This window comes from Cydia fagiglandana, chromosome 8 (genome assembly GCF_963556715.1).
Source record: "Cydia fagiglandana chromosome 8, ilCydFagi1.1, whole genome shotgun sequence".
Classification (NCBI taxonomy): Eukaryota; Metazoa; Arthropoda; class Insecta; order Lepidoptera; family Tortricidae; genus Cydia; species Cydia fagiglandana.
The window spans coordinates 8476335-8502093 of record NC_085939.1 but is presented as its reverse complement, the minus strand read 5'-3'; the positions used below and the strand labels follow the sequence as shown (position 1 = coordinate 8502093).

General features: G+C 37.0%; 2 protein-coding genes and 2 long non-coding RNA genes across 4 annotated transcripts in view; 2 read left to right on the top strand and 2 right to left on the bottom strand.

Moving 5' to 3' along the window:
• The window catches only part of LOC134666626 (uncharacterized), a 298176-nt gene that overhangs the window by 56537 nt on the left and 215880 nt on the right, over positions 1-25759 (top strand). The window lies entirely within an intron of this gene.
• LOC134667024 (uncharacterized) lies at positions 307-1032 on the top strand. The gene is made up of 2 exons (XR_010098577.1): positions 307-487; positions 574-1032. It is a non-coding gene; the product is annotated as an uncharacterized LOC134667024 (long non-coding RNA).
• On the bottom strand, positions 11707-14697 carry LOC134667023 (uncharacterized). The gene is made up of 4 exons (XM_063524330.1): positions 14181-14697; positions 13292-13720; positions 12872-13100; positions 11707-12758 (listed from the first exon to the last, which is right to left on the bottom strand). The coding sequence occupies exons 1-4, from the start codon at positions 14475-14477 to the stop codon at positions 12262-12264; spliced, it is 1452 nt and encodes a 483-aa protein (XP_063380400.1). The 5' UTR covers positions 14478-14697; the 3' UTR covers positions 11707-12261.
• LOC134666579 (uncharacterized) lies at positions 16991-18321 on the bottom strand. Its single transcript, XM_063523780.1, has one exon. The coding sequence runs from the start codon at positions 18016-18018 to the stop codon at positions 17089-17091; it is 930 nt and encodes a 309-aa protein (XP_063379850.1). The 5' UTR covers positions 18019-18321; the 3' UTR covers positions 16991-17088.

Here is a 25759-nt window from a genome sequence, read left to right as displayed (position 1 = left end):
GCTAGCCAGTTGCTTGAACTTGGCTTGACACGCTGCCGCGTGTCTAGATTTCGGTGCCTTCCTACATTTTTGGTTTTTTTAATCGCAGGTCGTTGTAAATTAAAATTGTCTTCAAATATTTTTTTTATTCGTCGGCGCGTTGTATTCAATATTATTCTAAGCAAACTAAATAGGAAAGAAAGCGTTTTTTTTTTGTCAAGTCATGTGGTGTTCGGCCGAGCCCCGTTCGGACTCTGGTAACCCCGTCGTTTGATCTGTCACCGATGGCTCGCCAGGTAGCTAGCCGTTCTTTTTGGATTTGGAAGAGATCGTAGCAAGGTGGTTCGTTTCCTTTGCCCAGCGGCCTGGTGCTGTCTGATGGCTTCTACCTATATCGCGGTTTAAGCCGCCTAATCCTCGTTGGATGTGAATCGTCCTGGAAATTGAAGCCCCGGGTGCATTGAAATTATGCAAGTCCTTTCCTACGCCCGCTTATTGTCTGCCCCGGGTAAGCAGCGACCTACTCGCAGTCCAGTATATTTATTCGATTCTGTGAATGTCTGTTCCGTTACTTAGTAGTTTTATAAATTTCAGGGTTTCAAGATTTACCGTCTTTATTACGAGTTTACGGGGTGGCCTCAAAATGCCAGCTTCTGCAAGCCGAGCTACCAGTGGCAAGGAGCTGTGCCTGGCGTTTCCATACTTCCACGCAGAGGTTCCTGACCAACGTGGCGGTTGTATTGTTTACGGTCTTTCGAAGTTTTGGAGGTTAGATCGACCCTTTATCTAATATGTATTACTGAACCAGAGATGCTGGTTCTGGCGCCCTCATACCCTTAGTAACTTTTAAGTTTGTCCGTCAGTAGGCCGCTTCTACCAAAACATTTTAAAAAAGAGTTCGCTATACCCATAACTGTTCCCTCAACACTTAAATAAGAGTCTGATGCTCATGTTATTTAGATAAGAGCTAGTTTACCTTAAGTTCCTGTCATTAAGGCCCTTAAGGCTCTCCGGGTTAGTTTTGAAATTATTTAAATAAATGTTTTATTCATATTGTCTAGTTTCCTTAATTAATTAAGAAAATATTCCATATTAGTACCCCTAAATAATAGTTGTTTCAATATGAATACTTAAACAGTAACTTGGATCCCTTTCTGTCTAGAGATGCTCTGAGACTGATATTACCTAGTATCTCAAACCGGTGGTTAAGTTCGTGCTGAGGGTGTTTGCTCCTGCATACTCTTGTGGGTCTCCAGTCAACACCTTTAAGTGGGCAGTGTTACCTTTTTCGAGCACTTTGGCAAACTGTATACGTAAATTCGCCAAGTTTAAAATAAAATTATTAGTCGTCAAACTGCCTGTTTGCTGATTCTAACGCCCCATCGATCCCGCCACTTACACTTATATATTTTAGTATTTTAAAATACGAGAGACGATAATTTTGTAGATATTAATCATATTAATAACACTATTTTACTTTATCAAACTGCACAACGGGACTTAATCGCGTATTTAAGTTTTAAGATTTACCTCCGACGTTTCGAGGACGGCGTTGTCCCCGTGGTCGTGGTTGTGGTCGTGGTCGGTCGTGGTGTCGGTGGTGGTTGTCTCGTGGTCGTGGTCGTGGTCTCGCGCGGCTAGAAGATGTTGATGTCAACTTGAGCCAGTCTTCTCCGAGACCACGGGGACAACGCCGTCCTCGAAACGTCGGAGGTAAATCTTAAAACTTAAATACGCGATTAAGTCCCGTTGTGCAGTTTGATAATGTTTAATAATCGTGAAAGTTTAAATCACTATTTTACTTGATAAATGTAATCGTTTTTACACTTAATCTCACACAGCTGTGTTTGAAGATGAATGTACTTGGCTTAGCTTGGCTTGTTCTTTTGTTTCCAAAATAAAAATCGAATAGTTACAAATTCATTGTAAGGGATTTCGCTTTTGCAATGTGATCTAATTTGAAAGGCACCATTATTCCCCAACGCCGTTCCCGAGTCACGTTCATTGCCACTCGAACGGGTAAGCTTTCACTTATCGCTGTTTTGGAATCGAATCGCTATCGAAAATTGTTGTTTTACGCCAAGAACCGCGTTCGCTTGGCACTTTGTAGCACAAGATTGTAGCAGTTTTCTTGATTCTGCAATTTATTTCTTCTGGACCCGTAAATTCATGTTGACTTAGTTTTATGAGCCATAATACAAGATTAAATTCAGAAACCCAATTGCAATTGCAAAGCTTGGGAATATTATGGTAATAACTCTCTCTGCCTGTCTCTATCGACGTGCCAAACTCTCCGGCTACCGTTTGAAACGCGTACGTTTTTTCACTAGCCATAAATTTTTGTTGATTTATTACCGAAACGAGAGCTTAATTCCTTTCATTAAACCAGGTGCACTGATCAATTTTGAATTTTGTTATGATATTCCGTCATTCAGACGAAATGCCAATTTAAATGAGAAGTACATAAAACATGTATTACAATACGTTAAAATAAGAATGAACATACGTTCTGTGCATACATTTTCTTCTAATATTTTTTTTTAATGTAGGTAGGTAATGTTTTTAGTGTTCCGTACAAAACGCAGTTCACGGAACACTTAGTTTATGAAGAAATTTGTATACTATTCATGATTTTCATAAAACCATCCTCATCTCACCTAATAACAATAATAATTCACCACATTTCATCTAGCTTTGGAATGTCAACCTTTGTAGGTATTAAACTAGTTTGTTACAAGCAATTTCTCCAAGGAAATACTGACATTTTGGCATACGAGTGTCAGGGGCTGAGAAATGTTATCACAACTTGCCAACAACTCCAGCAAAAGCTAACAAACTTACATATGCTTTTAACAAATTATGTTAGTAGCAAAATTGACTTAATTACTAAGGAATTGAAATTAAAGGTAACGTTAATTTTTATGACTTTACCAACAGCAAATTTGTATAATGGAGTGAGGTTGGCAGAAATGTACTCCTCAAGAAATCAAGAATATATACAAAGAGCCACTTTGATATAAACTGATGTTGTTTTGAAATTATATTTTACTCTGAAATGATATTCACTGCATAGAGTTGTACCGCTGTCTGAAAAGTTTGGTGGTAGACTATTGTTATGTTATGCTAACAATGATTATATTTTCTGCTTCTTTCGGAAATATCAGCCTTATCAACGGAACCATAGCTAAACCTAGAATAGGTACCCAAGTCTTCATACAACAACTTGCTATTCATCATTGCTCCGGATAATGCGACTTATTTTGCATCATGAATTAAACAAAATAGCTATAAAGGGCATCCCACGACTATGACACATGGAGGGGAAGTACTTTAAATACTGTAGATAAGAAATTTAACTGAAAGAAGACTTCATTTTTATTTTAAAGTAACACGAACTGCATTCAAAGAATTTTAAATAATCGCCTGTCTGAACCGGGACTCGAACCCGCTAAATGTAAGTAAAAATTATGTTTGTATAACTATTACTTTCCTTTTTAGAACAGTTTTAATAAGTACTCTATTTATTTTGTAATAAAATTTGTTTTTTTTTCTGACAAAACCCTAAGAATAGATACGTGCATTTTTGTATGTAAAAAATTAAAAACCTTTTAGAAACAAAGTCGCTCACGGATCCAGGGGACCCAGAACCCAGAATTAACAAATTTTTACACCCGTGAACGGTCGCTACTGGGAGACCAAATGTGAACGTACATTTTGATATAAAAATGATATCAGTTTGTTATTCGAGCGTGCGTTTCGCTCGTACTATATTGGCACAAGCGAGATGGACGGTCAACATTATTTTGATATCTAAATGTAAGGTCGAATCGGCCTCTGTATCTAAATAACAAACCCATAAGCGTTTCGGACCTCCGTCACTCGCGAGCGTGACGCACTGACTTACAGGTACGAATCGATGCGAAAAGCTGTTAATTAAAGGTATTTACGCCGCGTGATAACCTGGGGGCTTACCGCGAACCACTTCCGACGTGTTGCCTCCCTGTCACACTTACGTACGAATTTACAAGTGCGACAGAGAGGCAACAATATAGTTTTCATAATGCAGGTCACTGTCATGCAGACCCGTTGAAGTGATAAAACCCAAACGAGTGTTAATGGGTGTCTATAATATTTTCTCCGTTACTAGTATTTTCTATGCTTCAGTATGTAGAAATCTATATATATATATATATATATATAAATGCAAGTGTCCTGACTGACTGACTGACTGACTGACTGACTGACTGACTGATTCATCAACGCAGAGCCGAAACTACAAAAGCCAGAAAGTTGATATTTGCACACCAGATTGCATTTATAAAGTGTACAAGAGATAAGAAGCGATTTTGAGAAATTCAACCCCTAAGGGGGTTAAAAAGGGGATGAAAGTTTGTATGGGGTTAAAGTTTTCTTTTAAGTTAGGAATTTGAAACTTCGCAAAAAAATATATTATTAAAATACAAGAAAACTAATTTCGGCGTTTTTGAAAATTCATCCCCTAAGGTGGTGAAAAAGGGGTTGAAAGTTTGTATGAATATCAAAAAAAATTTCGAGCGCGGGACTTGAATCTTTGTATTTGCGGATATTATTAAAAGACAATAAAAGTAATTTCAGCGTTTTGTAAAATTCATCCCCTAACAGGGTTAAAAAGGGGATGATAGTTTGTATGGGGTTAAAGTTTTCTTTTGAGCTACGAATTTGAAACTTCGTTAAAAGATATATTATTAAAATACAAGAAAACTAATTTCAGCGTTTTTGAAAATTCATCCCCTAAGGTGGTGAAAAAGGGGTTGAAAGTTTGTATGGATATCAAACATTTTTTCGAGTGTGGGACTTGAATCTTTGTATTTAGGGATATTATTAGAAGACAGGAAAAGTAATTTCAGCGTTTTGTAAAATTCGTCCCCTAACAGGGTTAAAAAGGGGTTGAAAATTTTAATCCATTACAAATGCTTTGAAACTTCGTAGAAAGGCATGATAGCCCATTACAAAAAAAAGTGATTGCAACGTTTTTGGAATTTCAACCCCTAAGGGGGTTAAAAAGGGGATGGAAGTTCGTCTGCGGGTGCAAATTTTATTTTAAGCAAGGAACTTGAAACTTTGTAAAAACGTTTTAAATTAAAATACAAGAAAACTCATTTCAGCGTTTTTGAAAATTCATCCCTATGGTGGTGAAAACGGGGTTGAAAGTTTGTATGGATATTATGCATTTTTTCGAGTGCGGGATTTGAATCTTTGTATTTGGGTATATTATTAGAAGACAATAAAAGTGATTTCAGCGATTTGTAAAATTCATTCCCTAACAGGGTTAAAATGGGGTTCAAAGTTTGAATCCATTACAAATGCTTTGAAACTTCTTAGAAAGACATAATAGCCGATTACAAAAAAAAGTAATTGCAATGTTTTTGGAAATTCAATCCCTAAGGGGGCTAAAAAGGGGATGAAAATTCGTCTTGGGGTGTAAATTTAATTTTAAGCTAGGAACTTTAACTTTTTGGAAAAAAAGGTAATAAATTAAAAAACATGAAAACTAATTCAAGCATTTTTGAAAATCATCCCCCAAGGTGGTGAGAAAGGGGTTGAAAGTTTGTATGGAACTTGAATCTTCCTATTGGTATTGAAAGGTACCTATTATGAGAATACAAGAAAAGTAATTTCAGCAACCAACATCAAAATCCACTTGACTTAAAACTTCATACAACTTGCTAAAAAAGAAAAGTACTTAATTTCAACATCGCTTGGATATGAAAATTATAGGTACTAAAGATGTAAAATGTTGAAGATAAGATTCCACGCGGACGAAGTCGCGGGCAACAGCTAGTTGTACATGTGGTTGAAATATTGCTTTTTCTAGAGGTACGTAAAAACTTATTCCAGCGCGGAAATTGAAACCGGTAAATAAATTTGGTTCAAAGCGTTCGAAGCCCGCGTGAAAACAAAGGATCAAAATTCAAGAATATTTACAGCAAAACTGAATAAGTACGAGCCCCGATGCAAATGATTTCGTCTAGTTCCGCGCAACAATTTTGTTTATTTTAATAAATTTTACACATAAACATATAATGACCCAGTAATGGGAACCATAATAGCAATGTTTAATGTAGTCTATTTTGATCGTATAATAAAATTGCATGAGACTTTTATTGCTGAAAAAAAGGACTTTTCAAAAACGTTGTCCAAATCATATTGTCCTCTCTTACAGCACTGCTGCATGCATGGGCTCGAAACAAAATTGTCAGTACATTGGCAGAGCCCTATTGCTTTCCCTGGTAATAGCCCTTTTCACGTATGTTGTAATCCCACCCGTCAAAAAAAAAAATTAAAAATCATTATTTTTTTTCTTTCAGTACAAACGGTATTTCTTGTATTTGGATTTAGTTATTGCAGAGTATTACCATATAAAATTAAATTACATTAGTATAAGCATTAAATATTAGTAATTTTTAAACAAAAACATTATTTTAGAACAAACGCGAGAACCTCAAAAAATGGGGTCACCTGACGAAAACATATGCATCGGGGCTCGTATTATGAGAAACGGGGTATTTAGAACTGTATGTGTGTGCGATTTATATCGCTAAGTAGTATTGGTAGACTAAAATTAAAATTCGCAGTACCTACGTCAGTTATTCCGACAAGATGGCATGTGCAACTGTACCGAAATATCCAGAGCTTTTAATATTTAGCAAAATATGAGAGGTATACCTCATTGTAAATACCCCGTTTGTCAAATGAAGGGAATAATGTTGAAATTCAGTGAGATACCTACTATCGCTTATACGTTTATAGGATCAGATTGTTGACAAATTAAGCTATCCTTAAAACCAAAGATTTTGGTAAGTTATTTATATACATTCTTAAAGGAAAGTTAGGATTACATATCACACCGATATACCTACAATACTGCATCTTAAAAACACACAAAGAACTGATAACCCTTTTATGCGTGGGGGGTTAAAAATGGTAGAAAAGGTATCAACGTGACAAAACCCTCTTAAGCTTCTACCTAGTACTCTTTAAAAGAATGTATACCTATTTTCACATGCCTTAAGCTGATGATCGTTCAGATTTTACCAAAATATACCGTTTAATTTAACTAATAGCGACACTTAATTATAACTCGTATTGTAACGTCAATACGTCTTGCTTCTCTCAGTAGCCTTCATCGCTGAATTTTTAAATTTCCAATAATCTAGGATTATTCCAGACTCCGCATTCGTCGACTAATCGGAATACTCGGGCAATAAATAATATTGTCTACTGGACCAAGAGATTGCCAAGCACGGATTTCGCCCCACTTGTCTCTACTTGTAACCACAGTCGAATAATAATTTGGCTGTTTGTCGGCTTTACTTTGAACCAAAATTTAGACTCTAATGTGTAAAGCCAAGGATTGTATTTAACGTGAAACGTTTGAGAAAGATATGAGACGAGGAAAGTAAATTAGACGACTTGTGGGACTACGTAGCACTGCAAACTGACTCATCCTGTTTTCAACATTAACTTGTAGTTATTTTGTGTGGACATGTTTCGGAGCTGCGTCGCCGCGTACTGCCGCTCGTCGCGCAGCGCGCTGGGCACTAATTTAAGTAAAAGGGTGAACCTATCTGCAGTGCTTACCGCTTGCCATGGCTTTGTTACATCGATTTTAAGGTAAGGAATAATATTTTGGGGTAAATCTATAGACCGTGTAATGGCATTTCGATCTCAAATTCTATCACGTTCTAGCCCATTATATTTATGAAATGTGTTTTTGTTATTAGAAGTAAATATATTCTTGAGCTTTAAAATCTTACGATTACGGGGTAAAATACGGCATCCTATCATACCCAAGACAAATTTATTCAAAAAAAATGTGGACGAAATGGCTCCGTGAATATTTAATAAAATACGAGCAAAATAAACAATCAGCGCAGCTCTATATTTAAAAATGCCTCGAAAATGTTTTTATTCGAAAGAAATATTACTCTATAAAAGGTTTTTTAGATGGCCAGGACTTGTAAATAATAATATGTAAATACCTATTATATTTTATCATGCATGCTCTCAAAATGTGTATGCCATAAGGCGTGACGCGATAACGAAACCTATTGAACTATATCACCCTATAAGTAATCGATGATTTTAGAAAATACACAACAAAGTGATCAAGAACAACAGTCCTAACAACCAATGAAATTCTCAATTAGGACTGAATTAGGTTTACTAAAATGACAAATTGAGTTAACGCTTGTATCGAGAGGACAAAAAACATATTGAAACATCGAAACAGTGAAAATTGGAAATGCCGTGTGCAGGACAACAAAGCATAAAACGCTACAAAGGGATAATTGTAATGACAGTTCAATTGAAATTTGCTTGCGTGAGTTTGCTTTGTCCTGCTATGATACTATTATTGTGCTAGTGTTCACGTTATTATAGTATATAATTTTCAAGACTAGTAATGTGGAAATTTGCAGCTGGAGTAATAACGTTAAACGGACAACCTTGAGATTCCATTTAATTACTTACCTACAAAGTCTGCAAATGTTTAGTAAAAACGAGAAGATTGGATCCGTAACAAGGATCTCCAATATTTGAGGAAATACATTTCCTCCTTTGTTGATCAAAATCCTTTTCTTTGGAAGTTGATTGAATGTTTTTCATAAACGAATCGATTGGCCCCCATTACAATCCATTGTGGCTTTGCCGTAGTCGAGAAAAAAGAAGCGAAACAGATAGGTAAAATTGGAGGTTACAAATTCTACTTATATGCCGCTGCGGAAAGGAGCTTGGGTTAAATTTATTCACTGTTCAACACTGTGGCGACAGTGAGGAGACTGTCTTTATAAAAGCGTTTTCAGTCTTCTGTAAGACTGTGTTACTTGAAAACCCAATTACCACTTCTTTGTCTCAGGTGCATCTGTTTTTTATAAAGTGAATTGAACTTACACTTTTATATTTTCTTCGGTTACTGCAATAGTTATTCATGAAATAAATCAATTTCTCCGTGAAATTGAACGTTATTGAACCTATAAGTTTAATTTTTTTCACAGCTTCAAGGGACTACCTACTGTAGTAGGTCTGAGTATATGGTTTTAATTTCAACTCGATACCTCCACACGTTCCCGAGATAAAGGGTCTTAACAGACAGCCAGACGGACGGACAGACAAGAAAGTTATCGTATAAGGGATCCCTAGCTTTTTTTTTCCTTTTGAGGTACGAAACCATTAAAACAAACTGTTGTCCTGTTATCAAACGTAATCCGCCTCCTAATATCATTAGATATAGTTTAATTTATAAAGTCTATTAAAATTCATTAAGCATAATAAGTAGTAAAAGAAAAAGAGCTCCGCAAACCGACCCGACTAAAGTGACACTGGCCGCAGCTGCTACAGACCATTTCTTTTTCTTTTTTAGCTACTTACTTCTTTTTAACCACTTTTCTATTACAAGATGAAGGAATAGGCTATTGCCTTTTATTTCATTATCGATAAAACGATTTTTTTTTAACTGCTATCAGTTAACTCTTTCTGATTTTGGATGTCTTTATAATAATATAACCTCCACGTAGTTAAATGGCTCCTACTAAATTTTAAACTATAGCGCAGTTATATAAAAAAATGTATTCCAAGTATGCACTTTATCCTTTAAACGTTATTTGTTCATTGCGTTCTAATACTACAGAAGTATATATTTCACTGTCTCTTTAGAGTGAATTGTGCGCCACTAAATCACTCGAGGTACTAGTACTGTAAAAATGCTTGATGCAAAAAGCAAGAATGAAGCTCTTTTACGGAATACGAAGTAGATGAATAAATTCAGAGAGTTCTGGGACTTAACGTTTAACGGAATTCGTTTAGTTGCTTTGCTCTCTTTGGTTTCATTTTACAGCAGGTAAGTGCTAAGTAATTAGTTATAAAATTGATATTTTTAGTTTCAATACTCGTAATGTAACATTAAATAGACGCGTTTTACCTACCATTAAAACGCATATTAATTTACTTACCTTATTCGAAGCTTATTTAATTGAGATAGGCAGCACGTTTCCCGCCGGGTATTGCTATCTCTTTCTATACCCCTTCCATGTTTCTCCCTCCACCTGGCAGTGGGGATGACTTTGGTTCATTCCCAGATTTTAATTTGTTCTTCATTGGATCGAAATTAAACCAGGCAGAGTTTACTCATAAGCTTCGAATAAGGTAAGTAAATTAATATGCGTTTTAATGGTAGGTAAAACGCGTCTATTAATTTGACTTGACCGTTATTCGAAGCTTATTTAATTGAGACATGTTTGTTATCGCCTGGTGGAGGACTTAAGATGCCAATGTGACAAGGGTTCTATAAAATTTATACCACTTCACTTGTGGTATGGAAACATTTTTGCTAGATTGTTTGAAAGTAAACAACAGAATAATCATACTTCACTTTTTAATGAAGGGTTCATACGATGATACATGGTACGATTTCGAAAAATGGATAAACACCATCAGAGATATCGTAACACAAACATAAAGCAATGGTAATAAGACTTCTTGAACACGATTAGCAAGTATTGCTAACTGAATTTCAATAAATTAGTACTTCTTAATCAAAGTAAGATTAACCACATAATTAACCACAATTTTCAAACCGTAAAGGTTATTAAAGTAATCAACAATAATTGACACAAAATTTCTCAATGAGAGTTTTTGTTAACACCAAGAAGTCCTAAATATGTATAACAATCAGAATATCTAGGACTAATATTTATTAGTTATTGTTGGATTAGATCTAATCAACTGCTGCAAACAAATTTGATATATTCATTGGATTATTCGAGGAGGGCGCAGGCATAACCTCTCGTCTGTAATAATTTTTAAACGTGTTTTCAGAGCGCCAATTACCTCGTGACAGAATATCTTCTACAGAACAATTATCCACCCAATTCTTAGAGGCTACAGCAGCACGAATGCTTCCAGGTGTTGCCGTTATGCCTGCCTCCCTAAACACGGATTTAACCCAACCAGCAATCAGAGCACGCGATGCAACTTTAACATCACCTCTCAGAGAAATAAAAAGGCTATTACAATTCACTGATTCTCTTCTACCTTTTAATAGTGAGACTGTTTTTTTAATCCAAAAAACAGGGTCAAGATTTTGACATGACTCATTAGCAAGTAATCTCCACCCTGATTGTCTGTAATCCGCGCAATCAGTTTTAGACCCAAACATAGGCCAAAAGATCATTGAACCATCCGAGAATACGCAGTGATTACGATCAATATTTAGCAACGTAAGATCGTGAATTCTTCTGCCAGAGCAGAGAAGGAGGAGCAATGCAGTTCTTCTGCAAACCTCAAAAATATTGTCATGGTTAATTTTAGATTTTCTAAGATACGCAATCAGGACTTCCACATTCCAAATCGGAGGTTTTTTATCTATTGGATTTCTTAATGCTATGGATTTTAACACATGCTTAACAAGGACATGAGCAGGGTTGGGCAAAATACTGTCTTCATTGTATTTCAAATACGAAATATAAAATACATTTAAAAATGTATTTAAATTACAAAATACAAAATACTTTGGTGACAGGTATTTGAAATACAAAATACAAAATACAGTATTCAAAATTATGTATTTGAAATACAAAATACAGAATACTTTTACACTTTTAACATAACATTCATGTTTTTATGATTATGAATTGAAGAAGGAATTGCCTTTCATAAAAACTAAATTCCTAAAAGTATTGTCAGATAAGTTTCGTCTAGTTGGCGAATGAATGTATCCAGCCAATGAAAACAGTCTCTCAACTGGACCGGAAGAGCATAGGCTGGTATTAAATTTAATAAACATTTTTTTAATGTTTGGGTAGCGTTCAAGGGCACTGAGATCTTTCCCCTTCTCATTTAAAAAACTCACTAATTCTACTTCCATACATGTGACTGGCCTATCACGTGTATAATCAGAGAAGATGATGAAATCATCGTCATCATTCTTGCTAATGCTAGAACTACCACTACCACTTCTTGGAAGCACTGAAACTGATTCCAACGTTGTGATCGCAAGATTTTGTAACCTTTGCTTGTCCTCGTTTAAACAGGTTTCTGGTAGCCATCGCATTTTATACGCTGGATGGAAACAAGCTGCCAAAATAGCTTCATTGGCTTCAGGTCTCAATTGGAGAAATTTGTCAAACCTCTTTTCTAAACTTTCTAGTAGTTTTGGTACAACTCGAGAGAAATGGCGCAGATTACTGTTTTGTAGTCTTTCCAGTTTGGTTTTAATAGTCATCAACGTGGGTAACAGTTTACCAATTAGCAATTATCACCCTGAAGGTAGTCAAGAGCTGACGCGATAGGTTTCAAAACCTCCAATAACTCTTCTAAATATTCAAGTTCTACTGCTGAAAATGTGTTTGCCTTGCCTAACTGTTCAAATAAACTATTTAGTTTAGTTTTGCTTTTCATGAGATGGAGAATAGCATCATAGAGGGAATTCCACCTTGTTGGACATGGGTATAATAATTGATGCCCAAGATGTTCCTTGATTATTTCCGCAGACTTTGGTTTTCTTGACATGTTCCAGAGCAAAGTGCATTTAGCAGTGGCAGAATAATGTATTCTGCTAATGAGAGAATTTTTTATGTAATTGTTCAAGTCTGTTGTGGCTAAAAGGCTTAGAGTGTGACTGGCACATCTCAGATGTCGTGGCAAATACAATTCCCTTGTTTCAAGTTCTTCAGAATTATTAACTAAAAGCACCTCTTCATATAGAGTGTCACTTGCGCTAAAATTGTCCAATTCCATTGTATCTAAAAATAAGAAATAAATATTAGGATACATGTCAAATTGTCAATCTAACATAGGTCACACAGTTAATATAATGTGGAAAATTATTTGTATAAGAATAAAATTAAATGTTCACCTTCAGGACCTGAGAAATCTGGTACATAGTCGACAATACCAAATTCTCTGAATGCTTTAACGAAATTCGATCCGTTGTCTGTGGTTGTAGATATCATTTGATCATGTGCTAGTCTAAAATCTGACTGGACTTCAAACAGCATTTCAGCAATTTTATCGTATGTGTGAGAACCCTTAAAGCGATTGAATGACAAGACACAGCTCATACGTTCAAGTGTAGCCTCATTGATCTGAAACAAAACATTTTAGTCATAAGTTTTAACAAAAAATAAATATATATTTTTAGACTGCTCTTTGGGACTATAGACTTTTTATAGATTATATTATTATTACATCTTGGTGTAATGTAATTGATTTAAACATACTTACACGATATTTACACATTATATAAATGTAAAATATAAATACTTGACATACATACCCAATGAGCTGTTACACCAAGAAAGCTTCTGGTTTTTGTAGACCATATGTCTGCTGTTGTGGACACATAGTCCAATTTACTGAAAATGCTTATAAGTTTATCTGTAACAGTTTTTTGGGCTGTATCAATTTTTCTCCCTAATGTTCTTCTGGACATAACCTGAAGCTGTTCAGATATGTCAGTAAACATCTTTACGAAGTTAGGATCATCCACAGTACTTAGTGGTTTCATACTGTTGACAACATAGTTAAGTATGTTATTATCTAGCTTTTGTTGCACTGAATGTTCTTTTTGTGATTTGAAACTTGAAATATTCAATTTCATTTGTGTTAGACTTTTCTCATTGAGGGTTTTCTGTTTTTTTTTCCTTTTGCCCTGGGTGTTTTCTTTATCTTTCTCATATTCTAATAAAGCATCCGGATATTTACGCTAAAATAAAATCATATAAATTATGTAAGTAAATAATTCTTAAGTTTACATAAATCTTGCTCATATAAAACATGTGACAATAATAATATATCCAACAACAGACAAGTGATCCTATTAGGGTTCCATTTTTTTTTAATTTTGAGGTAAATATGAAACCCTAAAAACATTAATGTTAGTTTTCACTAAATAAAATACCTTTTGTGGTTTATACATAATTCAGACAAAACCATGGTATATAGTATAGTAGGTATGTAGTCTTAAGTTCATCATAAATTATTAAATTATATACCGATCAAAGAATTTTTAGTTTAATTCGCTTGCTTTCCTTTCCAAAAGGGCCCAATTCTTATGTGCGCAATGCCCAAGGGCCCCAAAATAGTTTGAGATGGCCTTGGAAGTAGGGATAAGAACAAGACATGTACAAAATTCAATTATTCAATTCTTTTCTTAACTGTCTTACCTTCAAATGTACTTTAAAGTTGCTGGTAGCCTTAAGACTACCTTTAATAACTGTTTGACATTTTATACAAGTTGCTTCAACTTTTTCTGGATCTTTGCTACCACCGAGGGCATTGATGTCTGTCGTCACTTTCACTTCGAAATATTTGCCACCAGTTAAAATGAGTGGATAAGTTGTTGTCATTGTTGAGGTACAACCACCGACATTGTCATTGTTGTCAACACCACTGCCTTGTTCCTCTCTGGATATCGATGCCACAGACCTCGCAGAAGATAGACTTGAATTTGAATTCATCATATAATAGGTAATAATCGCCGATCCCCAACGCCATAAACTTAATCTACTATAAACTTAATACAGTAAAGTAACAGAAATACCGCGTAACCGGCGTAACGAACTAAATTCCAGAGTGATTTGACACTTATGACACTTGACGTTGACACTTACACTCAGTGTTGCTGCTGTCAATGCCACTATGTTCTAAAGGGGCTATCACACGGGCACACGGTTGAAAATGTTTCGACGGTCTAAGGTTACCAACTTGCCATGACGTTCGAATTTAATGAAATGTTAGTATTTTGTGGAAATGTATTTTGAAGCTTGAAGTATTTGAAATACAAAATTCTAAATACATGCGAGTGCAGTATTTGAAATACCAAATACAAAATACTTTTCCAAGTAGTATTTGAAATACAAATACAAAATACTAATTTGTATTTCAAATACGTATTTCAAATACATGTAATTGAAATACTGCCCAACCCTGGACATGAGTACTTAATCTTTCCGAAGCCTCCGTATTACAAAGAGTCGACACTACAGATTTGTATAACAGGATTGTCTTGTAAGATAATTTGTCAATCAAATAAAGGTCAGTTAAGTATTTGGCAACATCTGCACCCGAAGGTTGTGTAGTATTTACTTTATGCTGCATCGACCAAACTACCCACTTCTTCCAAGCTGTATTATACGTCTTGCGTGTAGAGGCGCGCCAAGAGGACTGAAGTAGGGAGATTTGTTCAGAGTTCCAGCCCGTTAGACTTTCCGACCACCCCCACACTTCCAGACTTCTAGCGTCATCTCGTGAACATTCGGGGGCGGAAGATTTGTGGTCACGTCCAGTAAGACCTTGTCTAGATGATGTAGAGTAAAGGGTGCGGCTATGGCACGAGCCTTGAGATCCGCACGCCAGAAAACACGGTGCCATCGAGGAACTATCATCAGAAATGTTCCTGAAGCTTGGTTTAGGTGAGCCAGCACCTTCGGTATCAAGTACGGGGGTGGAAAAATCCACGCCAGTTCGAAATTCCAAACCTTTGAAAAGGCGTCGTGAAACAGGGCTTCGTGATCGTTTTGGTCTATCGATACATAGTTGATTACGACATGAGCTCTCGCCGAAGCAAACAGATCTATTACTGGTACTCCCCACTTGGAAAACACTCGCTCCGTGCATTCTGGAAGAAGATGCCATTCCGGAGGTGCACGCAATCTCGATAGATGATCCGCGTGACTGTTGTACCTCCCCGGTAAGTAAAACAGGCTCAGATGGATCTGATACTGCTCCAGCAGTTGGAAGACTCTGTACGTTAGCTGTAAGAGAGGTGTTGACCTTGTTCCTCCCTGATTGCGGAGGTAAGCTATAACAGTCTTGTTGTCGCTCTGAACTAGGACCGTCGAGTGAGACAGGAACTGACAACGATCTTCCAAAACGTTTAGAATGGCAAGCATCTCCTTTTGATTGCAGTGCAACTCTTTTTCCGCACTCGTCCAGAGACCCCAGAGAGACTGATAATCTAGTTGCGCTCCCCATGCAAGATCTGATGCGTCGGTTGTCAGAAAATGAGACGCCGGTGGCACATGAATTGGAGACGGGCAAAGACAATTGTGCATCCACCATACTAGATCGTCCCTCGCATCTTGAGGTATCGCATATGTCCTTTTCGAAACTTCTGGTATCCGATTTAGGAGATTTAATAAGGCTCGATAGTTTAGCCTTCCCAAGTGAACCACGAAACTCGCAAAGTTTAGGAGTCCCACCAATTTCTCCAACTCCTTCCGGTTTGTTTTGTTGGTGTTTAACATTTGACGTATCTGCGAGATTAACTTGGGTACTTTGTCTTTCGGCAGATACTTCTGATTGGACCACGGGTCCCAATAAACGCCCAAATACACCAGACCTCTCTGAGGTTTCAACACTGATTTCTCGTAGTTGACTATCCATCCCAGTGATTCTAGTCTTGTTAGGACTACGTTTACGTGGGTGACAAGAGTCTCTTTGATCTGGTGGGCAATCAAGAAGTCGTCGAGGTATACAACTACTCGAATATCCTCCTTTCTCAGCGTCTGAGCAATCCAGTTGGTGATTGACGCAAAAACCTTGGGCGCTGTGCTCAAACCGAATGGCAAGCAGGTCATTTCTAGTAATTCTTGCCTGTAGATAAGACGCAAGAATCTTCTGTGCGCTTGGGCAACTGGTAGATGAAAATAAGCCTGCGACAGGTCTATTTTGCACAACCAATCTCTTGGTTGAAGAAAGTCCGGTATGCGATGAACGTTTAATAAACTGAAGCGTTCTGTCAATACGAATCTGTTCAGGGCCTTTAGGTTGAAAATAGGACGAGCAGTGCCGTCGCTCTTTGGTACAAGGAAAATTGTGGAAAGAAAACTGGGTGAGGGCTCTGCCACTTCCAGTACACCTTGAGTCTTCATTTGATTGATAACAGCTGTCATTTCGGTCGAGTGTGGGCACTCGTAGCTGCTCTGATGAAGACTCGGATAAAGGAGAGGCGGTTTTTGTATGAAGGGTATGCGATACCCTTTTATTATCCGTAACAAGAAGTCTGGAGCATTCATTCCTCTCCACATATTGTAATAATTTGCTAAACGGCCGGCCCTGAACTGTATCGAGTCAATATCTTCTTCGCTTGTTCTGTCTCTGCCCCGCGGGGGAATGAGGGCGCTTACGTCCTCCCCGACCTCTTTGCTGATAGTCTCTTGGCTGACGGTCTCGAAAGGAGGGCCCAGGAATTGGCCTTGTATTAGAGCGAGCAGAATTGTATGTATTTTGATACCCTTGCGAAGGGTACGGATGATGGTAGCCACCCCGCGAGGGTGGGATATTATTTGCATCAGAATAGCCATGATTCTCGTAGTTGTTACCAGCAGCATGTGCCTGATTATAGCGAGTACCCTGCGAGAGTACTTTACGAGGCGCTGCACCCTGCGAGGGCGCGCTTGTCATCTTTGAAGGGCCTGCTTGCGAAGCAGGAGTCTTAGGTAAGGGCCAGAAACATTTTCGTACACCGCCATATTTTTCGATTGCAGCCGTAAAAGCCTCAGCGTTAAACAGTGACGTTCCTGATGGAGGAATCTTACGTAAAGCGGATTTGACCAACTTATCTTTGACATGTTTAGTGATTCCGTTACGTCGCATTTGAATCACTTCCGCTCTGTGGCCACATATAACCTGTAAAAAATCTTCAGAAACCTTGTAGTAATCACCACTGAGAAAAACACTGTTAAGTTTTTCACGAAGAGCCTCGTGTACAATTTCCGTGCCTCCCTGAGCCCAAGTCAGCACATCCTGCACGGCTGCGTGTAAAGCCTCCTGCTGTTTTAGCATACAGTAGGTTAATGCACCGAAAGCTCTATCCGCCTGCACTAAGTGAGGATTCTGATCATACTCTCTAACCTCGTCGTTAGTTTCTAAGTCTGTATAGCCTGGAGTGTGATTATACACTTTTTGGATCTCTGCATAGCGTAAATTAAACCATTCGTTATGATTCAACCGCTGTATATCACACAATAGCTTTAACTCACCTTCTGACGTGCCTGGCATAGCCGGTTCTTTTAATTTGGTACCGAGTCCAAAAGCAAACGGCTCTGGTTCCACGGGCACAGGCGGTGCCTGGTCTGGTTCATTTTCCACATAAAGATCTCGACTGCAATCTGAAATATCTGAATTATTATCGTACGGGCGAATACATTCGTTTGATCTTGCTATTTGTGTCTGCAAGCTGTTAACGAGTTTTGTCAATTTAAGTAGCTCCTTTTTTGTGCCCCCCCTTTTCTTTGACTTGCGGTGCCGTCTTCGCCTCGGGCTAGACTTGCAGGAGCTAGTAGAACTGCTACTACTACTCGATGAACTTCTCAAAATGTTTAGAACTTACGTGTATTGTTGCATACAATAAATGTAATTCGGTAATAGTAGATACTATACCGTAATAATGACAACTTAACCGTCGCGCTTGATATCCAAACTACGAAATAAATTCCAATGCTTTGTTCTGGATAATATTTTTGAGAGCGCGACCAACCGCGGCGGGAAACTAGACGCCAATGAAGAACAAATTAAAATCTGGGAATGAACCAAAGTCATCCCCACTGCCAGGTGGAGGGAGAAACATGGAAGGGGTATAGAAAGAGATAGCAATACCCGGCGGGAAACGTGCTGCCTATCTCAATTAAATAAGCTTCGAATAACGGTCAAGTCAAATTAATCATGGGTATAATTTCTGTGCGTGGATTGTTATTGATTGAATTTTGATTACACAACCCTTCGCTACGTTGCTCACCTTTAGCTTGGCGCTCGCTTTAAAGTTTCTTGCGAGATTTGTCAATGCTACTGCACGACAGAATTGGTAAAAAATGTTTATTTTCTACCGTTTCACCGCGAGGTAAGTTTGGATGTTACGTGAATATAAATAAGCACATAGGACTTATAAATCAGTCTAGAAAACTTCTTTTAATACCACAAACCACTTGTTGTTTTTGTTGGCATTGTTGTGCAGTGACATGCGGAAATAGCCAAGGAATCAGAAATATTTCTTGCTACCTACTTTAATCTGATTTTCAATGCACAATAGGTAGATCAAAGCAGCAGGCAACTACGTGCAATACACATACTGACTAGGTCTTAAAACAAAGTAAAATAAGATAAAGTTAACACATTCACTGTCAACGTTTACGTAGCTCTACGCTAGCCGATCTCAGCGTCTTTCCGCTTTGTAGATGAAAGCGACTACGAACAGAGAACCTACCGATCGTGTTCCCGGCGGTCAATGTGTTAAAGTAGGTATTATTTCCACAATCGGCAGCTGCTTTTCGCGCAATCATAGTATGTACTTACAAAATGTTTTCTTCTTCTTCCTTGCTTTATCCCGGCATTTTGCCACGGCTCATGGGAGCCTGATGCGGTCCGCTTGACAACTATGATGATGATTTGACGTAGGCAGTTTTTACGAACGCGACTGCCATCTGACCTTACAAAATGTCTAACAGCTTAAAATTGTGTAGGTACCTACTACTTCCTAGCAAGCACGGCGAAATGAAATAGTCTGGGGGCTTATTTTACTAAGTGCAAGCCCGACGTGCAAAAGACGCGACCGCTCTTTATCACACATACCGAGATGCTCGGGGGTCGCATTCCGCGCGGCGTGACACCTAAGGCGATAAAAACGTGAGGGCATTAGTGCTATGCCGCAGTTTGAGGATGCGTGAGAAAGGTTCTCGGTACGAGATATTTAAACGGAGTTGTAGTGCCGAATTACGTAATATATAACTGTCAGACCTTATTCAAACTTACAGGTCAATTACTATGAGGCAGAAGGGTTTGATAATCGATGGATTCGTTTTTTAAGCGTGGGCTAACGCAAAATTGTATTTAAAAAAATTCATACGTAGGCGTAGGGATGTGACGACCCCTTGACCCGCTGGTTTGACCAGTGCAATCAGTCAAGGTAGGGCAGCTTGTGGCGAGCGGGAGAATAGGAGAGTAGCGGCCTAGCGTACCCGAGTGTAGATACCTGGGAAGTTCTGTCACAAAAATTAATAGGAAAAAATTTATGCACACCTCTTGGGATGGAGGAAACACGGATTAGCCGCATTTAGGACCAAATGAAGGTATCAAAACTATTTTCAACTTGCTGGGAATTAATTCGACGAAAAAATCTAATTTGATTGATCTATTAGTTTTACTATGGTTAACGTCAATTTGTTAAGTTAATTATTGATAATTAGATATTGTTTCATGGAATAACCCAAATTTACCGATAAATTTAAAGACATTGGGCTGGAATTAAATTTCAATAAATGTGAATTATATATTTCCGACAATGTAGATTCTTCTTCGGTATCCCAAATTATTCAAAGTTTTAATAACATCGCGCCATCCATCAAAAATATATCTAAAGACAGTCTACATCTTCTCGGAGCACCCATCTTCAATGAAGCCATCCCTCCTCTTCTGAGTAAATCTATTTCAAAATTTAGTGACTATTCGGACCGCCTTCTCAAAATTTACCGATTAGATTTACCATATTTTAATTTCATTTAATGACTATGCTTAACAATTATAAATAACAATTACATTCTGACTGCAAAAGCATTGCAGGATAGGGCATGCAGCGGTAAACAGGGCGATACTGTCAGACTGTCAATCTCTTTGGGAAATTGCTTGATAGCAATGCAACCATGACAGCAACGCCAACGCAATTTCTCAAGGAAAAAAATTTTTCTGTGACACCGCGGTAATACCTATCTAAATTATTTTTTATACTTTTACTGACTGCGGTTAATCAGTTAATAGAATCAGAAGTCAGTACAAATACCTACAACAATCGCGATGTTTATGTAAGTAGTTATTTATTACTTATATTATAAAACGGTTTCGTATTTTAATGACTCTGAATACGGTTTTGGGTATGTATAAACTTTACAAGCAACAAAGTAACAATGATAGGTATAATTAATTTTAGTTTCATCTTAGCAAACCTGACTAAGAAGACATCCTTTGTAACTTCAATAAGTACTTTCCCATAACACAAACTAATTACAAACTAAACGAGCGTAAGCTTAATAGTCGACGCGATAGTAAACTGAAACGCTTATAAGTAGAACCAAACCAGAAACCTACTTTCGTAGTTAAACTTGAGCATCAGAACTCTAAAAACTCTGGCAACTTTATGGCCCATACCAAAGACATTTATCTGTACGTATGTAGATCTCGCCAACACACCAACTCAGGGCTCGGAAACCGGTTTTTGCTCCATACAAAAATACCGGTATTATTACGTTCTTTTTCGTTCTTTGGTTTATTATTGCTTTTTTAATTGAACAATCTGATAACACAAATTCGTTACCTAAATACATATATATCCAGTCTTACGTAAAGAGCATAAAATAATTCAAAATATTGGTCTATTTGGGGGTTTTTTAAAAATACCGGTTCCGAGCCCTGCACCAACTTAGCGTGACATAAACTCAAAAACTAATAGCCCAAATCGAGTTTTAGTTATTTGATCTGTTACCGATATGATACTGATATGTCAGTGTCAAAAGTGACGGTTTTGATTGAAGAAATATCACTTTTGAGTAGAAAAAGTAAGTTTACTTTTCTAGTAGAAAAAGTAAGAGCGAATCGCCTAGCGTGGTACGGGCATGTGATGCGGAGAGACGAAAGTCATGTGACGAGAAAGGTATTATGAATAATAAATGTGGAGAGAAGTAACGGAGTGGAAAACCGAGAAAAAGATGGATGGAGTGTGTGAGAGATGATATGAAACGAATTCAAGTGAATGATGAGATGACGGGCGAGAGAGAGTTATGGGAGAAAAAGACAGGCTGCGCCGACCCCAAATTAATGGGATAAGGGCAAGCGAATGATGATGATCACTTTCACACTGACATAATTATCAGGATCATTATTTGTTGTATGTGATCTCGTGAATTGTTCATGTAAGTAATATTATGTCATTTACTCACTTTCAAGTATCTGAAACACTCATGACACTAAAACTCAGCGATTTATACAGCCATTTAGTTTAATTAGCCAGCTAATTAAAGCCGTTCATTAAACTTCGATTAGTTGCCTAGACCGATAGTTAATTGAACTAGAATCACTCAACGTTTCACACCTTGGCGTATTGAAAGTCAGAGCTTTGAAATTATGGTACAATGTCGTTATTATAATTGATTCCATTTTTCCAAGGTTACATTGAACATCTATTGTAATATATGTCTGCGTCCAAGACGGCGCGGGTGTTGGAAAAAGTGTGAAGTATTCGTTACTTAAAAGTTAAATATTGTGGAGTTCTGCCGAGATGTAGTCGAATGGTTTGCGGAACGCTACTAACATTTTATTCTTGTCAAGATTATACGAACAACTGTTGGAATAATATATGTATGTATTATATTGTTAGTATTTTTTATTGATGACTAACAACACTTATCCTTATTAGATATAATTTGTACTAGCTTTGTTCACATATTTGGTTGCGATAGTACGTAACCTTAGTATAAGTAGTACCTGTTAGTTTAGTATTATGTTACTACCTGTGAGTTCCTATAATTGTCTTCCTGTATCTACTATAATTTCTATGTTAATGTCATAGCTGCTGCATCTTCACATGAATAAAATAAAACAAAACATAAATAAAATGATCCACAATGGCGCCACCTTCGCTTCGTTATCACGGTTGCGTTTTTGTATAAATAGTACCTACCGTTTTACTTACAACAGTCCCTAAGGAGAAAACAGGACCATGTTGCCGGAATAAACTCAAGACTAATAAGAACAAATGACATAAGACCGTATCCTTTTTCCTTTCTAGCCCATACCGCAGAGACACGCTTATGCACACCTCATCAATTTTAATGTGTAGGTGTAGACTTTGGGTTGTAAATATGATGTACCTATGGTAAAAAAATGCGTCTTAAGCAGGGGTCGGACAAAAAGTGCGGATGACGTAAAAATGACGTAATCTTGCACACAGGATGATGTTTGAGTTTGTATTTATACTTCCGTGTGACATGTAGTAACAAAGTAGTATTAATGAAGTAACAAAATAATCGTAAATAAATCCATGGAATTAATAATACAGGTGGTAGGGTGATGTAGTGAATAGAATAAATTTCACGAATAAATGTCTTTTAATATTGCTTATACCTTCGTTGGTATATCTTGATTACAGCAAGAGCAATATACGTGTTTGTCACGTACCTCCAAAAACGGAAAATTGCCACAATATTCGAGTAAAGATGACATTTTAGAGCGTTTTCTTATACATTAGTAAATATAAATTTTAGCTAAATATAATCGTGAAGATACAATAGCTAAACAACAACGAAGTCAATTTATTGTTCATCTGATTGACAATGTGTCAGTCAAAAACGTACTTACTCATTTCAAGTGGCGATATCGTTTAATAAAGAGGTTGATAAATGATTAGTGATAATTGTTTATGAAAATCAAAAATACTATTTGAAATCATCCTATAAGTGGTTTGACGTCATCCGCACTTTTTGTACGACCCCACTCTTAAGACATGCAATGTGACAGCTACTAATTTATTAATTTACTATTAAGAAGTACCTTTTTATCAATTGACATTGATGATGTTAACTAGCTACTTAATTCAAATTTTGCACACGTCTGTTTACAAAATTATATTTTTTGCACCGTGAACCGTATTTACTCGTTACATAATATACCTAATAATAATCATAAGCTGAAGCAAAACTTACCTTTTACTTGCTTATATTTTCTCAATTCATTGTGATTTTAGTGCGATAAGGGCCGATAGCCAATTACGAGTACATCCAAACAATCGTATTTACGGCAAGTTAGTATGACCATGTATTATTATATACAAGTTAAACAAATATAAACAAATACACAACACATCTCTATTATTACCTACGTCATTACGATGCATGACGACTGGCGGCCATTACACCTCCCTCCATCTTGGATGCAAACAGTTCTGAAACTTGCGCGATTACTTCTCCGACGATTTCTAGAAGAGCGAGCGTTTCCATTGTTATATCTGTGAATTTATGTGTCATGTAAAGGTTTTAATTATTTAAAAACTTGGGTCTGAATAATTATATAGCTTTGTACTTACATCCAAATTTTAGCAATACCAAAAAAGCTACGAGATGACGTTTCACATTGGTTTTTGTGGTTGATAACGTTTTAAATGACGTTGTATATGTACTTATAGCCATATAATAAAAACTCAGTGTCAAATGACCAGACGTTAGGGCGATACTACGTTGTTTATTTGCGTTTGAACGCCTGGATGCATTTATGATATGACCAACGAGTCTTTTTTTCGTGCACTTACGCTATGAAAGAGCAAAGTCGACCGAGAAAAACAAAATAGAGGAACTTCATACAGATTTAGTGAGTAATCCGTTCCCATCGTTAATTAAAAAAATACCTACTGATGCTGACTGAAACAGCTTGACAAATACGAAAAAATGCATTTACATTTACATTTTTACTATCGAATGACAAACTGTAAATTGATGTCAAAATGAAAGTTTTAATAAAATTGGTCTCCCAGTGTCTTATGCTTTAATGTTTTTTTTTGCTGAATCTACCTAGTAATGACGTAACGGCATCTTGCAATGGACACAGAGCCTCATTTAATCGGGAAGCCAGACGGAGTGCATCAAAACATTACGGATTTGGAACTTAGTCTAACTTCGCTCTGAAATGTGTATACTCGTTGCGAAAACGCCAAGTCTTGCAAAACAGATACCTGGCTTATACGTGAAGTTGTGTTCTAAACAACATTTAAGTGGACATGCAATGAAATACATGAGATGCTTATTTCGCTCGCATTTATTGGTGCGGGTGAGATGCCAGTGGCGAATATCAGTGTCTTAAGGCGTGCTTTTTCCGTAGGAGCTAAGCGAACCAGTTTTTTGAATCCATTAGAAATATAAGAAACAATGTTTTAAAATTGTGAAAAAAATATATCTTATACTTAAGGATCTGGCAGATACGTTTTGGATCTCAAAAACATGATTAGATAAACTTTGCTCGATAGAAAAAAATTCCAAAGTTACGCCTTTTTTTAACAATAAATCCAAACGATATCTACAATACAAACTTTTTTGACTTGTTTTTTACACAAATGTATAGGTAATAAGATAATCTAGACGTTTTGGATCACTTTGTCTCGGTAACATCATTAAAATAATTTCTATGTTTCAATACCTACTAAATCCGCAAGCGCAATCACTCGCGAACGCACTTACGCCCTCTTCAGTCGCGCGGCAGCGCTTGTAGAGGACGGACCTGTGTCAGTGTGTTCCGCGCGGTCACGTGATTTTACCATTTACAAACAATGGGAAACAAAGCATATGAAACGTAAGAAAAAGTCACTAAGTGCTATAAAAACACACTTTCTGATAACAGAAGCATCTAATACTTTACGAGGTGGTTGAAAGCGCCTAGCTTTACTACATCAACAGTTAAAATATTTCAGTATTTTCACTATGTCAGCAACCAATTTCAATGTAGGTAAATAATATTATATTCCTAGATAATATAATTGTGAGTATGTAAGTATGATATATTTACAGTATTTCACCTTTACTGATATACCTACGTCCGATCTGCAAAATGATTATATTCCTTCGTGCTCTTTGACTCCTTTGAAAATCAGAAATTATTTATTTGGATTGACACAGTATGGGGATGTTACAATATATGTATAGTGTTACGCTTTTAGTATGAGGATGCCGAAGGCGCCCGGCTTTGGATCGCATGCAACGTGCCAGGCCCGTCA